Genomic DNA, 14495 nt, shown 5'->3' on the forward strand with positions numbered 1-14495 from the left:
AAGTACTTAAATGATTTTCAATGTTGCTCCTTCTGACAGGACAAGGTAATATGTCCCATAGGTTACTTGCCACAGCTGCTTCATATCGTCTGACCAAGAGACGATTGATGGGATATTATAAGACTATCCGAGCGTCATATGAAGTTTTCTCCGTGCTCCTAATTTAAAACATTTACAGCAGTTGCGATATTTGTCATTTCTCTAAAGTTATAGTGAACTACAAACAATCTTCTAACCACCAAACTAGCTACCGAATGCACTGTGCCATATTAGCAGCGGAAGTCGGTTGACAAAATGCAGAAAAGCGAAGAATTAAAAAGGGGCGTGGCGGAATAAGGTGAATACGCTACACCGAGCGTACTTGTATCGCAAAGTGGTTGTCGCCATCAAGTGGTCGGGAGTGTGCTAACGCTTCAGACTCAAATATAGAGCGGAAGTATATACGCGATTGTGAGGTATCTGAAAAAATAGTTCCACTATAGCAAATAACACGGATTGAAATCATACATTGCGCCAATATATTTGTTTTCAATCATCAACGAACACCACGAACCACTCGGTGAGTAGTACAGTTTTGAAAATGAACGTTAAGTGTTGTTTTAATGACATGTTTGGGCATGGTCATTAGTCCCTTTCACACATACAGTCTTTACTGGTAATTTACTGGTAAATTGCAGTTAACATGTCATGTGTGAACAGAACCTTTCCGGTAAATCAGTGCTCCCAATTTACCAGTAAGACAGGTTGTAAGATTAACGGTAATTTGCCGGTAAGCGCTGTGTGTGAACGAAAAATATAGGATTACCGGCATTTAGATGACGTCAGACCGCGCTGACAGATCGGGCGGGCCAATCAGAAAGTTTTTTATACAGGTGACGCGGTTTCCCCCAGACTGTTTACAGACGTTTCCACACACATGTTGCTTAAAAGTCGAGCACACCTGAAGTTAACATCCACATTTCTTCACCAAAGTTGTTTAAAACCGCTTACCATCTAATTGCCAAATTGGCGACGTCCTTAGCACACCATCTGTGAAGCCTAATGTGCAAACGCGCAGGTTCCGTTTGACGCCGCCTAACGCAATGTTGTTTGGTCACAAGCAACTTCGCGACCGCTTGCCACAGATGTGAAAACAACAAAATACGGACCGTGGATATTAAGTCATAATCCGCCGTTTACAAATACGACACGGACGGAGCTCGCCGGCCGCGCGCCACAGGTAACTTCCGCTCTTCTCTCCGAGTTTACCGGTATTTTGATACTGATGTGTGAATGATGTCTTACTGGTAAAAAGACGGAACGTCACTGCATGTGTGAACAGCACATTTTTGTATTTACTGGTAAATTCATTCTGGTAAATTCATGGTAATTTACCAGAATTACTGTGTGAAAGAGGCTATTGACTTCCATTCTGAAGCAGTCAAGAGACGCTTCTAAACGAGTCAAAAACTCAAGACACGACCCATTGTCAAAATTTCTGTGTCCATCACTGTAGTTCATCCAAAACAAACCAGAAATGAGACTCAAAGTGTTAAATACCGGAATTATCCTTTAAAAGCCTGCTTTTTTACTTCCATGACTAAAAGAAAACGGGTTTTAAAGGTTTTAATAAACCAATAACAATTTCAATACAAGTGAAAAACAACACAATTATTTAACATTAATATTAAACTGGGGATCTTCTTCCTCTGCTTAGTTTTTCAGTTTACAAAGTCCGTCATTTAAATAGGAATTAGACATAGCGCCAGCGCAACTGGCTTTTAAAGGGGATGAGAGCTGAGACTCTCATTGGTTTATTGTACGTTACGCCCAAAATACTCCCATTACTCATTAAAAAAATAGGACCAACCCTTTTTGACCATGTGCTCGGCACACAAACCATTTTTCCCGTTGTTAAATTAACAAAAGTGGATTCGGACACGCCCATTTAGACGTTGCGCTGTGCGCCTTAGACAATGCGCTTAGATCGTTAAAATAGGGCCCTGTGTGTTCACTGTACTATACGTTTGCTTGGGCTGCACGGTAACAGGCATAACATATGTGGTTAGAGAGTCGTGTAACCTGAAGGTCACTTGTTCGATTCCCAAGCAGGCAACGAATGAGGTGCCCTTGAGCAAGGCATCTTTCCCCCATTTGCGCCCCAGGTGCGCACTACTTCGGTTGTTCACATGGGTGTTCTGCAGCAGCAATTTGTAAAATACAAGTACAGTATGGCTACAGTAGTATAGTATATGTAAAATACAAAACAACATAAGAGTAAATAAAAAATAAAAAGTGATTTTAAACTGTATTTAATAATAATACCATGATTAGTGGCACTTGACTTTCACTTATGACTGAAAGATGATACAGTATCAATAATATGGGTCTACAGTAGTTGCACAGCTTTGTTTGTGTTTTGATAAATGAAATACCAAATAGCACTCCATACCCCCCTTTTGTATTTATCATGAAAGATAGAAAGCAGGTAACAAAAAAGGAAACAGGTTTTGTAAAGGTCCTCTGACATTAGATCATAAAGTAGTTAAGGATTCAATGAAGTATATGCATCACTGGAGCTGTTTGAAGAGGAAAGTCCTGAGAAAGCATTGGCTTCAGATATGTTGTACACATCTGCAAATAACATGTTTTTGTTATTCAATGTATGTATAAGGCTACTAATATTAATAATGGCTTATTTAGTCTATTGCAAATTCACACACACAAACATATACTTACTTCTCCTTATCCTTTGAAACAAACCCGGTCCACTTGTAGATGGTCCTGCAGTAGTGCTCTGTAATGTAAACAAATCAGATGTGAACTACATTAAATACATTTATAATGTGACAACAAAACTGAGACAATTAAAGCACATAATACTGATGTTAAGGAGAACTGATGGGTGTGCAGTGCTTTGACATTTACCCTGGTACGGTCAGAGCTGGTAAGGTTCCTCAGTGAAAACTTTCCTGCCAATATCTCACGGATCTGCAATTAAATAATTACAAAATGGTAAAAACTACTTTTCAGACCACATGATTTTAATCTAGATTAAAACTAATTCATTAAGGGGCTGTTTCCTGAACAGGGTTTAGGTTAATTAGGTTAAGAATAGGTCTTAGTTAGGACATTTAAGTAGTTTTTAGAAATATACCTTACAAAAAACAATAATTGTGTGCTTCTTGAGACAAAACAATGGCGCTGATAATATATGTTAAGATATGTTAGGGCAAGATGTTTTTAAATTAAGCCAGCTCAAACATGCCCTGTCCGGAAAATCACCGCTAAAAGTAGTAGTAGTGAAGAGTAAAATGTATTCTATATGTACAGTATAAATGAAGAGCTCAGATGCAAAAGCCACTTAATGCCACCTCTGTCAAAAATAAGATGTTGGTATTGAGCAAATGCTCTTTGTAGTTATTATGTAATTAAGTGCCATTGCTTCAAATGTGCAAACCCGCCATTCAGAAATACTGTCCCCTGTGAGTACTTGGGTCTGAATACTGTACAACCTGTATATGGCACATGGACCACAGCGCCACCTAATGTGTGGTTAAGTTTTCTAATTTTTACACTTTGATTTTCATCATTTGCAATGTTTCTATAGTGACATCTTTAGGGATTTTCCAATTGTTTATTGTGTCTTGGTCAAAGAAGTGGGTTTTTTTAAAAGTGGAAGTTTTCAATGTGATCTCATGAGAATACGTGTGTATTTTTACGTTTCAGTGTGGTTGTACAATACGTACATTTACTTACGTTTAAAACACACTGAAACGTACAATATCGACGTTTTGACAGGACTAATACGTAAATTATTTACGTATTTTCAGCTTTACAAATGTACAAATTTGTACGTAAGTTATCCCTATTCATAAATATTAAAATCGTGGGCATTGGCGTTTCTTACTCATAACAATGACATGTTTTCAGTCATATTTTCTGACTTATTTATTTAAGACAGTTTACCTAATGAAATGATTATGATATTCAGAGAATTTCACAATATTTAACATTTTAAAACTTTAAAATGAATAGCATTTCTGTATTTATATAAGTTTGTTTGCCATGACACACAAAAACGCGTTTTCTCCTGTCTTTTATGCAATATGTTATTAATACTACTAAGCAATAATTACAACATGAAATCACAAAAGATGTAATATTTTTTCATTTGCTGTAATCCACATCTTCAAAATTCATACGATTGCGAGGAACAGATACAAATTCAGCCTTTATCCAGCGATATTGATCAGAATTCTCATCAGCAACCGTAAAGTCAGATCGCACGTTCATTAATGTGAATTCAAATATCCCGCTTCAAGTAGCTTTACGACACATTGCTTTACGGCAGTGATATCAAAAGCTCATTGGCTCTTTGAGTGGCACTTGACATATTTGCGTCATTTCCATTTCCGTTTGTGTACGTTTGAAATGAAAAAAGCGCGCTGTGACAGAGAGGGAAGCCGGATCAACGCTGATCAAACTCTTGGATTAATAACTTTAATACTTCTCTTTACTTTACTTCATATACTCCAGAGAGGACCGCGGCTGCAGCACTTCGTCATTTTAACTACTTTTGGTACTAATTTCATATTTGCAATAAATAAGTTGTTGTGATTACACTTGGCTGTCTGTCTGTCATTTTGTATAAAAAGAGTTTGGGTTTAGGGTAAAGTTTGGGTTTAGGGTAAGGTTTGGGGTAGGGTTAAGGTGGTAACATATCTCTAAAATTGTTAAAAACAAATTATACAGTAATCTTTATGGAATGAAAGATACGTAAATGTTTTACGTTTTTTAGCTGTCAAAATGTAATAATGCTACGTTTAAATGTTGTAAATACATCTACATAGTACGTTTTCGCATCTATTTAAACAAACAAAAATACGTTTTTGTTTTCTAAAGTTACGTGTAAATATTACCAGTGAGACCAGGCTGAAGTTTTTGCTACGTTTTTGGATGACTGGCCGTTACATTTTTGAAAACACGCACACCCAAGGTGGTAATGCAAAGCTAATACCACAGTTACCACGCGCATTGCTATAATGCATAATGCATCAGTCAAAAGCATTCAACAGCCCTGTGGTGTGTATATACAAGAACTCATACCTTGCTGTCCAGAAGCACTCCAAACACCAAAATAAAGAATCCCTGTGACATTACAAATATATAAGGAAAATGTTACTTGCCATTTCATTTTCATAACCATGAAAAAGTTGTCTGTATATTACTTGATCATACACCCTAAATACATTATTATAAACCATTGCAAATATTGATTTGCAGGTTGCTATTTAATATTATTGAATATTGTGGGGAATGATGATTGCAGTAATATCATTTGCAAAGACAACATCAAACACACAATGTAATTTTACTATGAAGTAAAAATGCAGAACGAATGTCATACCTGCAGTGAATTAAGGATTGCAAACACCACATGAATGCCCAATTTCTGTGACACCATGGTTCCAATGCCAAATCCCCATGTTAGACCAAAGATAGGAGTCAGAATGGCCACACATCGAGCAATGACCACAAGAGTGTGTCTGTCTTCATATTGAGTTGTATTAGCAACTCCTCTCCTTATCATCTTACACACAACCACAATCAAAACCATGAGGTTAAAGGCAAGAATGGTCAGAGCTGGAATCACAAATGCCAGCAGGGCCATTGATTCCTTCCAGTTCAGCCAACATGCATTTTCTTTTGAGACATAGTTTTTAGGTCCAGCTGTGGATGCAACAGTAATAACCGTTATGAGAAAAGGTGCACAATAACCAACCATGAAGGCAATGACCATCAAATTAGTCTTTGACATTTGAGAAAAGACCATGACGGTGCGGTAAAGAAGCAAAAGTGCTGAAATAAACATCCAGAAGAAAACAGCCAGGTAAAAAAAGTGCATGAAGAAAACCACTGCACTGCAGGTATCCACTGGTGTAGGTTGTCCTGGATTTCCAATTGCAGCTGCGATGATAAAACAGATGTCTGCGATCAGTAGCGAAACAGCGATGTTGACTATTGAGACGTGACGCATGTACGACGTGTCATTTCTTGTTGCCGACTTCCATACGATCGCCTCAATGATGAGGCACAGAATCAAGCTGGCTAATGAAATAGCTACACCAATATATGTTATAATGTCTAAGGCAAGGTTATTAACTGGAACAAGTGACATCAGGATTGAAAAAGAGGTTGTGTGGTCACATTCACATGTAACTGTTTCATTCCCTGAACCCTTGACTTTACATCCAGTGGAATCCCAATGGTCCAGAGAAAAGTTCCAAAAGACACACTGAGGATTTTTCAATGATGTATCTGTAGTATCAAAGGTAAATGAAATGTTGTTAATTGCTTCATTTACTCTAACAACAACCACGTCTCCATTGATGTGGTTTTCTGATGTCTTGTTGTCATTATTAGAAGTATTTCGAGTTGGTAAAACATTGTCAAGCTTTGTGAAGATAATAAAGGTTATGAGGGTCGGTTTAAGAACATTTGGTATCACAATCTGTGTATGTGAGTTTGGCAGTGAAGATGTTTCAGTGAATGAGTTTGTAATTCTTTTTCTATGTAACTGAATGGAGGTTTCATTAATCATATAATCGTCATCAGAGAGCCGATCACTTATAGTCTCAATAGCTTGAAGAAGTTCAGTGCTTTTGTTTTCTGTTTTGTTGTCATTGTTCAATTCTGTCCATGTGTTTTTAGATGCATCTGATACAATGATTTCTACTGTTTTAAGAAAATCCTGGAAATTAAATAAAAATCATGATAAGTACAATCAACAAAACAAGGAAAAATGCTCAAAATAACTGAATCTACCAAATCAATCTTTTAATATCAGACATTTGAATTAAGATAATCAAGAGGGTTATTTAAGAGTATAATGCACAATATGACTGATGATGGATGATTGGAAAAACAAGAATAATTTTAATACAACATATTTGCATTTAAACCGAATACACATACCTCCATCACAGGTCGACTGATGTTAATAGTTTGTGAGATATTAGCAATTGTGTAAAGTATGTCAACAATGGTTTGGACAGTCGCAGCAGATTGTGTTATCACAGTATTATTCTGCACTGTAGTGTTTCTGAGATCTGTCATAAACACTGGAATCTCCTCCACAAATAAAACCTACATACAATATAGAATATAAAAAAAAGAAGAAATGTAAAAACTAGAGATATTTATAATATACAACTTTTCCATTTGTGAATCAATGCGATTGATAGATTACCTCAGATCTCCTCTCAAGGTCTTTGATAGCTTGAACAACACAATCTCTCTGTACTTCTGTCCAGTCATATTTGAGATCTTTTGTCTGTTTACATTGATAAGTTATGAGACCTTCCTGGCCTTTTTCACACAATTCTGTTACACTGTCACCTATTTTTCCAACTCCAAGTGTGTTATGTATACAGTCATACTCTGGAATTGCAAATATTAATGTTCAGAAAAAAATTGTTTATCCATTTATTTATAACATAAACAGAATAACAAACTTGATACTGAATGTAGAGAAAGAGAGATTTAATGCTCACTATTGACTGTCTGAACTTGGACTGTCCTGCTGCTGTAATCAAATGTTTGTAATTCTTTCATGTTTAGTCGGCATGTGAAGATTTCTTTAGATGTACAATTTGTGCTAAAGATTTTATGTTGTAATGTGAAGCAGCCAGATCCTAATGATGCAAAAAACAGGCAAATACCAATAATAAATAACAGATAAAGTAAATATAGGTTCATAGTTAAAAAATGATCTTTGATTTTGTCTCTCGCACAACTTTTTGGGAATTGTAATTAGATCACTATAACACACCTGACTCACAAGACGGGTAATATAATTTTTTTTCTATTTTCCTAAAACTGCAATCCATAAATCATAAAAATCATTCATTAAGCATGTACAAAAAAATGAACCCAGAAAATATTTATATATGACCCAACAAAGTGTTAAAACAACCCAGCATTTTGGGTTGAAATAACCCAGCATGGGATAAATTACATCCCAGCGTCCTTTTTGACCCAACCTAGCATTTTTTAGAGTGTGATTTTGAATCCTAAAGTTTCAATGTGGACACTTAAAACCAAATGTTACCAAACATTAATAACATCAGTAACTTTTATAAAAATATAATAACATCATCCAGTCTGCCCAACCTGAATTTATCATGACATCACTATCAGGAATCCCAAACCACTGAACTGAGTAACCATCTGCACAGCATGTCAGCGGGACAGTCTGGTTTTGACACAGAAGCTGTATATTAGTTGTATCCACTATAATACTAGGAAGTGGTTGAATAGATACTGTTTGCCACTGAATGTAAGGTATTGGGGAGCTTTGTATGATACATGAGTATCTACCTGCAAGTGAACAATGATAACAATGTGTTATTTCATAAAGCAAAATCAATAATTTTAATTCTACTCATTTTGATATATAATGTGCACCTACACTGTAAAAAAATCATATCAACATAAATTTTGTTTAATAATTAGTTATACCATCATCATACTGCAGTGATGCTCAAACGTTTGCTATGTGCTCCCCCCTGGGTATTGTGTATCCATTCGTGCCCCCCCAGGAGAATTTATGAAATCAAACAATCTCAACATTAGAATTTGAATGAAACCAAACATTAAATAAAGTTTATAACATGGAATTTATGATAAATTAATGCAGTTGATAAAATGTCATAAAACAGGGGCCCGTGGCACTATATCTTTTTTAACAACCACAGAGAGTCAAGACCTCAGTTTAACATCTCACCCATACACTGTAAAACATTTGCTGTAACTTACTGTAGAAGATAAAGACTGAAAATGTTATATTCATTTAACTTTGAACAAACTGTTGCCAGTAAATAACATAAATGTAAAATCTACAGTAAGTTACTGCAGTTGCCATTAATACCCAGTAATACTGTTACAGTATTTCTACAGATTTTTTTTACAGTGTAGGATCGTGCTTTTTGACAGTATATTGTCCCCATCACTATACTGGGCTGTTAGGAACCACACAGAGTGAGCAAAGATAAATCATGTAACTTACCACTGTCACTTTCACTTGCGTTGTTCACAGTGAGAGTGCTATTGTCATTTGAAATGGTGTATTTTGCACTGCTTCCTGCAAGATCTTTGCCATTCACACTCCATTTCATTGTACCCGTAACAGAATTTGGAAGTGTACACTTTAGTTCCACATTTTGCTGAGGATAATATTTATTTTTGGTTGTCAGATTTGTTTCCACTGAAAGTAAAACCAATACAGCTTATCTCACCTTTTATATTTTTTTTCAAGCAATTCTCATGCTCATAACAACATCAAATTGATTAGAGACAACATAATGAACTATGAGCAATAAACACCAGGAATTAAATGCAAATAGCAAAGGAATCCATATGAAAGATATTTCAGAAATACAAATGTTTAAGATTTCATACCACTATTTGCAAAAGCATCCTGAGTTAAAGGGAGTCCTTGACCTTCAAGAGTTTTTGAAACTTGTGTGTTTGCGTCTGTAACATTCAGATTGGTGCTGTTTGCAGTAACTGTGTAGTCTGCTATAATGCTACCAGACCTATGAAGCAAAACACAAACCATAGCAATAAGAAGACACTGGAACTAGAGTTAAAGACCTCAATGGCACATTTTGAGTGACATTTGAGTATACAGTAGACTCTAGACTTTCATACCTGAAGCCAATGACATGTACTGAACGTTGAATGTAGTTAGGCAGATTCTTGTAACTCTTTTCAATCTGTAAAAAATAAAATGAAATACACTATGTAGACATTACTGGATAAATCTGTTATTTTCAGACATAAAGTACACAATGTTAGTGTTTTGCAAACATAAAGTACACAAAAACAATTAATAGATTAGTATATCAAATATGTAATACTCACTGCAGATGTAATGTTAGCTACATAGGACTTGTACTTCGGATCCGTTTCCATGGTGAGACTGGTTTCAAAAATGATATTTATCCTCATAGACATCTTTATAACTGAAAAATAAATACAAAATAAAAAGATAAATAAATAAATGTGTGCATAGTGTCAACAGGCTTACACAACAACCCTGCATTTGAACAAAACCATAAAGAAATCATGAACATCATCAAAAAAGAAGTTATAAGCCACATAAAATGTCTTCTGTTTTATTGTTTTTCCCAGACTACAGGTTTCTAGAATTTGTCTTATTAAGTGTCTTTCCTGAGCTTACACGTAAGTCATTTTAAAATGTTTTTACTTGCAAACTTTCTTTAAAAAAAGTCGACTTAATTGTAAGTTTAAAAGCCAACTAAGCCAACTAAATTTAAGTTAACAGTGTACAGTATGCGAAATATGCTGTATCTCATAATTTTTAAAGTACTGTACATACCTGTTAGTGTTGTTGGTGGTGGTTGTGCTGGTTTGACCGTAGCTGGGGTTTTGACTGTAGTTGTTGTTTTGGCTATTGCTGTTTTGGCTGTAGGTGTTGTTTTGGCTGTAGTTGCTGTTTTGGCTGTAGGTGCTGTTTTGGCTGTAGTCACTGGTTTGTCTGTAGGTGCTGTTTTGGCTGTAGTCACTGGTTTGGCTGTAGTTGTTGGTTTGGCTGTAGCTGTTGTTAGTTTTATATATATATTTTACATTGTGCACTGTATTTAATACATTTTAAACAGCCCTCAAAACTAGGAACTAACCATCATCATCTACATGTTTGACCTAAATGTCAGATTATTTTACAAAGCATGTTACTATTGAAAACACAAATAAGCAAAACGTAATAAAAAGATAAATTTTAACTGTAAGCAATAACTCTGTCATATTTCTACATATCTCTTACTGATGTTTATAGGGAGGTTCAGGTCTGTTACTTTATATCCACCCATACACAAGCAATAAGTAACTCACTGAAAAAAATGATTCATTCAATATACTCAATTTTTTAAGGTAAGTGGTTGCAATCAATTTATTTAAGCTACATTTAAACAAAAAAAAAGATTAGTAAAGTAAAATAAAATTAAAAAACTTTTGTTTAAATGTAGCTTAAATAAATTGATTGCAACCACTTACCTTAAAAAAATTGAGTAAATTGAATGAATCATTTTTTTTAGTGATAAGCAGTGTTGTTGCAGATTGAGTTTGGACCACAGATCTCAGGTATTACCACACATTCATCCACATCCTTATTATAGAAATAAAAATATTGATAAATGGTTCCCTTTCAGTCGGTCACTACGACGTCACGTCGTGACCGACGAATTGGGAACCGCTTCGCGGGTGACCTATCTGCTTCGAGAAACCTTTAAAACGCCAATGAACTTGGCATGCAGATAATTGCATCTGCCGGCGCCGCCCCGCCGCACAGGTATTTAATGAGCGGCAGGTGCAGTTATCAAATCAGCTTTTTAGCTTCGAAAGCTGGCAGACTGACTGCTCACGAGAAGCTACTCTCTGCTCTTTGGAGAACTCTGCGTGTTTGATTTGGTTGGGCAAAGGCATTTCAGCGGAGGCTCGCGGGTGTTCCACCTCTCTTTTTAAATTTTTTTCTCACTCTTAGTTGAGTGTGTGCGTAGCCGTTCCCCTGTGTGCTTCATCAACATCAGCACATTAAAAGAGTGTTTCCTCTAAAAGAGTATTGCGGTGTTCTGCGTCTTTTTAAAGACAGCATTTCACTTGCACTGAGGCAGGAGCGTCTTTTTAAAGATGTCTTTCTGTCCGTGTTTCTGGATGCGGCAAATGTATGGGTCCCCGGGTGGCCACGATCGTCCTCTCTCGTGCGCAAGAGTGCATGCTGAGGCGGCGTTCGTGGAGGGTTCATACTCCTAAGAGAGCGTGAACCTCTTGGATGGCGGAGACGGGTTTCGTACCTCCGGGAACGTCACCCCCTTTTTTTTTCCCGTTGCGGAGCCCCGTTAAAGGTGCGGTGGCAAAACTCCGGGAATCTTATCTCTGTATAAACGGTGCTGAATCGGTTAGCTGGTTCGTCCAGTGACTCTCAGCACCCCCATCCACAGCCAGAGGTGCCATAAGAGATGGGTGGCGCGTGTTCTACGTGCTCTCGTCCTCTTTCAGCCCTCACGAGGATTCTATGTCTGTCACAGCATCGGAGAGGAGGTCGTCTATTCGGTCGCCGACTCGGACCCACTCCCGCCTTCGGGTTGGGTAGGGGCTCCCGTGCTCGACCCCGAGTGGCGGCCATGTACGCTCGGGAGCGCGGAGACGGTCTGTGTGGAGCGGAGAGCTCCTCCCCCACCCGCACCGTCCCGCCTAGATGATTGGCACTTCAGGACTGCAAGAACAGCCCCAACCTTCTGTGCCTTTTCTTCCCGGGGTGCATGTTGGTTGACACGGTCGTGGAAAATCTCGTTTTCCTCCCGGAACCGACCGTTCAGCCATCACCTCTCACCTCTCCTGACGGCGGGGACGCTAAGGGTTATGCTGCTCCAAGAGACCAGCCTCCCTCCCCTCACAGACCCACGGGCTTGTGAGAGGCGGCCTCTGCCGTGCGCGCCATGGCGTGATGCAGGTCCGCAGGCTACGGCACTGAAGGATCTGCACAGGCGAGGTCACGGTCCGGCAACTAAAGAATCCTGTGTGGCTCTGACCTGGCGCTACGAGCGACTGGGTTCACCCCACAGGCCGCCGGACGTGCTATGCCCACCCCCCGGTGGTCCAGGGACGCCATCTCTGGTTGTGTCTTGCGGGCATTAAGTAGGTCAATAATCGCCCTAATGTTCCTTTTTAGACCAGCCATTTCGGCGACGCGGCTGAGAGTGTTCAACAATGATCGGCCGCTTTAGAGCAGACTGAGGCTTCATGCCACGTCGGAGCCTAGCTGCCCCCTCCGTTACGTCAGTATATTGGTCTGCTTTTCGCCGAGGGTGTCCTGCTACGGCTTTTTCGTTCCTTCATCCCGGCAGCTCTAAGGAACCTGTCGTAAGCTGTTCACCCGCCCACTCAGCCCGCTACAAAGGTGGAAAATGAAACTTAGCGGCTCTGAGTCGGGCGACCTGAAGATGGAGAGGATCGCTCGTCAGGAGATGGTGAAAACATCACTCTCCCCCCCACCCCGTAGGAGGGCCGGGTGGGGAATCCTTGGTTTCGTTTTGTGTTCCGCCGACTTCAATCGGCACCCACTAACCTCAAAGAGCGAATTCCTCTTCTTTCTCCAGGTCCCCGGAGGCATATAGGAGTTTCGGAAGAATTCACAGAATTCACAGAATGCTGTTCAAAATGTTTACGCAGAGGAGCATATTTTAATGCATCCGCCCACAGGATTGGTTTGCAGCCTTCAACCTGAAGGACGCGTACTTTCATGTCTCCATATTTCCCCGACACAGGCCGTTTCTCCGCTTTGTGTTCGAGGGGTGGGCATATCAGTACAAAGTCTCACCGTTCGGGCTTTCTCTCTCTCTCCCTGTGTCTTCACGAAAGTTGCGGAGGGCGCACTGCAGCCCCTGAGAGAGAGAGCGGTGTTTGCGTTTTGGCGTATTGGCTCATAATAGCTCAGTTTCGTCAGATGCTGCGCACACACATAAATCGTGTACTTTAACACCTCGCTCGTCTCGGTCTTCAGGTCAACTGGGGAAAGAGTAAACTTTGCCCCGTGCAGAGGATCTCTTTTCTCGGAATATAACGGGATTTGGTCGATTTATCAACACGTCTCATAGAAGCGCGTGTTCAGTCAATTCTGACTTGCCTAAACATTTAAAGGCAGGGTTGCGGTTCCACTAAAATAATTTTAAAAACTTCTGGGGCATATGGCAGTAGCTGCGGCTGTGACACCGCTCGGGCTGCTCCATATGAGACCGCTTCAGTGTTGGCTTTATGACCGAGTCCCGAGGAGAGCGTGGCTCACCGGCTTTCACAGTATTATAATTACATCGAGATGCCGTCACACTTTCACCCCGTGGTCAGACCCAGCGTTTCTCAGGGTGTGGATGCCACTGAGATAGGTCTCCAGGCATGCTATTGTTGGCAAAAATGTCTCTACAACGGGGTGGGGAGCTACGTACGGCGGGCTCGTCGCTTCGGGGGTCTGGTCGACATTCCAGCGACATTGGCATAAATTGCCTCGAGCTGTGCACTGTATATCTTGCGCTCGTCCGTTTCATCAACGTGATTCGATGTTTAAGATGTATTAGTGCACACCGACAAAACTGCGGCTGTAGCGTATATCTATCGCCAAGGCGGTCTGCGCTCTCGTCACCTGTCGCATCTCGCCCGTCTCTCCTCTTCTGGAGTCAGAAGTATCTGAGGTCTCTTCGTGCCATTCACATATCGGGGTCGCTGAACACAGCGGCAGACGCGCTCTCATGAGCAGCGCGCCCCGGCGAGTGGCGGCTCCACCCCCGGTCGGTTCAGCTGATTTGGAAATGTTTCGGCAGAGCAGTTAGATCTGTTTGCTTCTTCAGAGACAACCCATTGTCGCCTGTTTTATTCATTATCCGAGGGAACACTCGGCGTGAATGCACTGGCACACAGCTGGCCGCGGGGTTTCCCCCCCA

At 39.7% G+C, this 14495-nt stretch overlaps 2 protein-coding genes across 4 annotated transcripts in view; both read right to left on the reverse strand.

Moving 5' to 3' along the window:
• The window catches only part of LOC135749745 (adhesion G protein-coupled receptor F5-like), a 73195-nt gene that overhangs the window by 44063 nt on the left and 14637 nt on the right, over positions 1-14495 (reverse strand). The gene's annotated exons all lie outside the window — the stretch shown is intronic.
• Positions 2319-14495, reverse strand: part of LOC135749755 (adhesion G protein-coupled receptor F4-like) — a 54472-nt gene continuing 42295 nt past the window's right edge. Inside the window, exons 9-22 of the mRNA XM_073816333.1 lie at positions 10385-10603; positions 9907-10007; positions 9694-9758; positions 9442-9578; positions 9050-9247; positions 8155-8361; positions 7536-7676; positions 7232-7422; positions 6958-7128; positions 5390-6733; positions 5089-5130; positions 2908-2970; positions 2719-2776; positions 2319-2613 (exon numbers count right to left, since the gene is read on the reverse strand). Of these exons, the coding sequence (XP_073672434.1) occupies positions 2525-2613; positions 2719-2776; positions 2908-2970; positions 5089-5130; positions 5390-6733; positions 6958-7128; positions 7232-7422; positions 7536-7676; positions 8155-8361; positions 9050-9247; positions 9442-9578; positions 9694-9758; positions 9907-10007; positions 10385-10603 (3026 nt within the window). The 3' untranslated portion in view covers positions 2319-2524. The remainder of the gene's footprint in view (positions 2614-2718; positions 2777-2907; positions 2971-5088; positions 5131-5389; positions 6734-6957; positions 7129-7231; positions 7423-7535; positions 7677-8154; positions 8362-9049; positions 9248-9441; positions 9579-9693; positions 9759-9906; positions 10008-10384; positions 10604-14495) is intronic.

The sequence above is a fragment of the Paramisgurnus dabryanus genome, chromosome 12, assembly GCF_030506205.2.
Source record: "Paramisgurnus dabryanus chromosome 12, PD_genome_1.1, whole genome shotgun sequence".
Classification (NCBI taxonomy): domain Eukaryota; kingdom Metazoa; phylum Chordata; class Actinopteri; order Cypriniformes; family Cobitidae; genus Paramisgurnus; species Paramisgurnus dabryanus.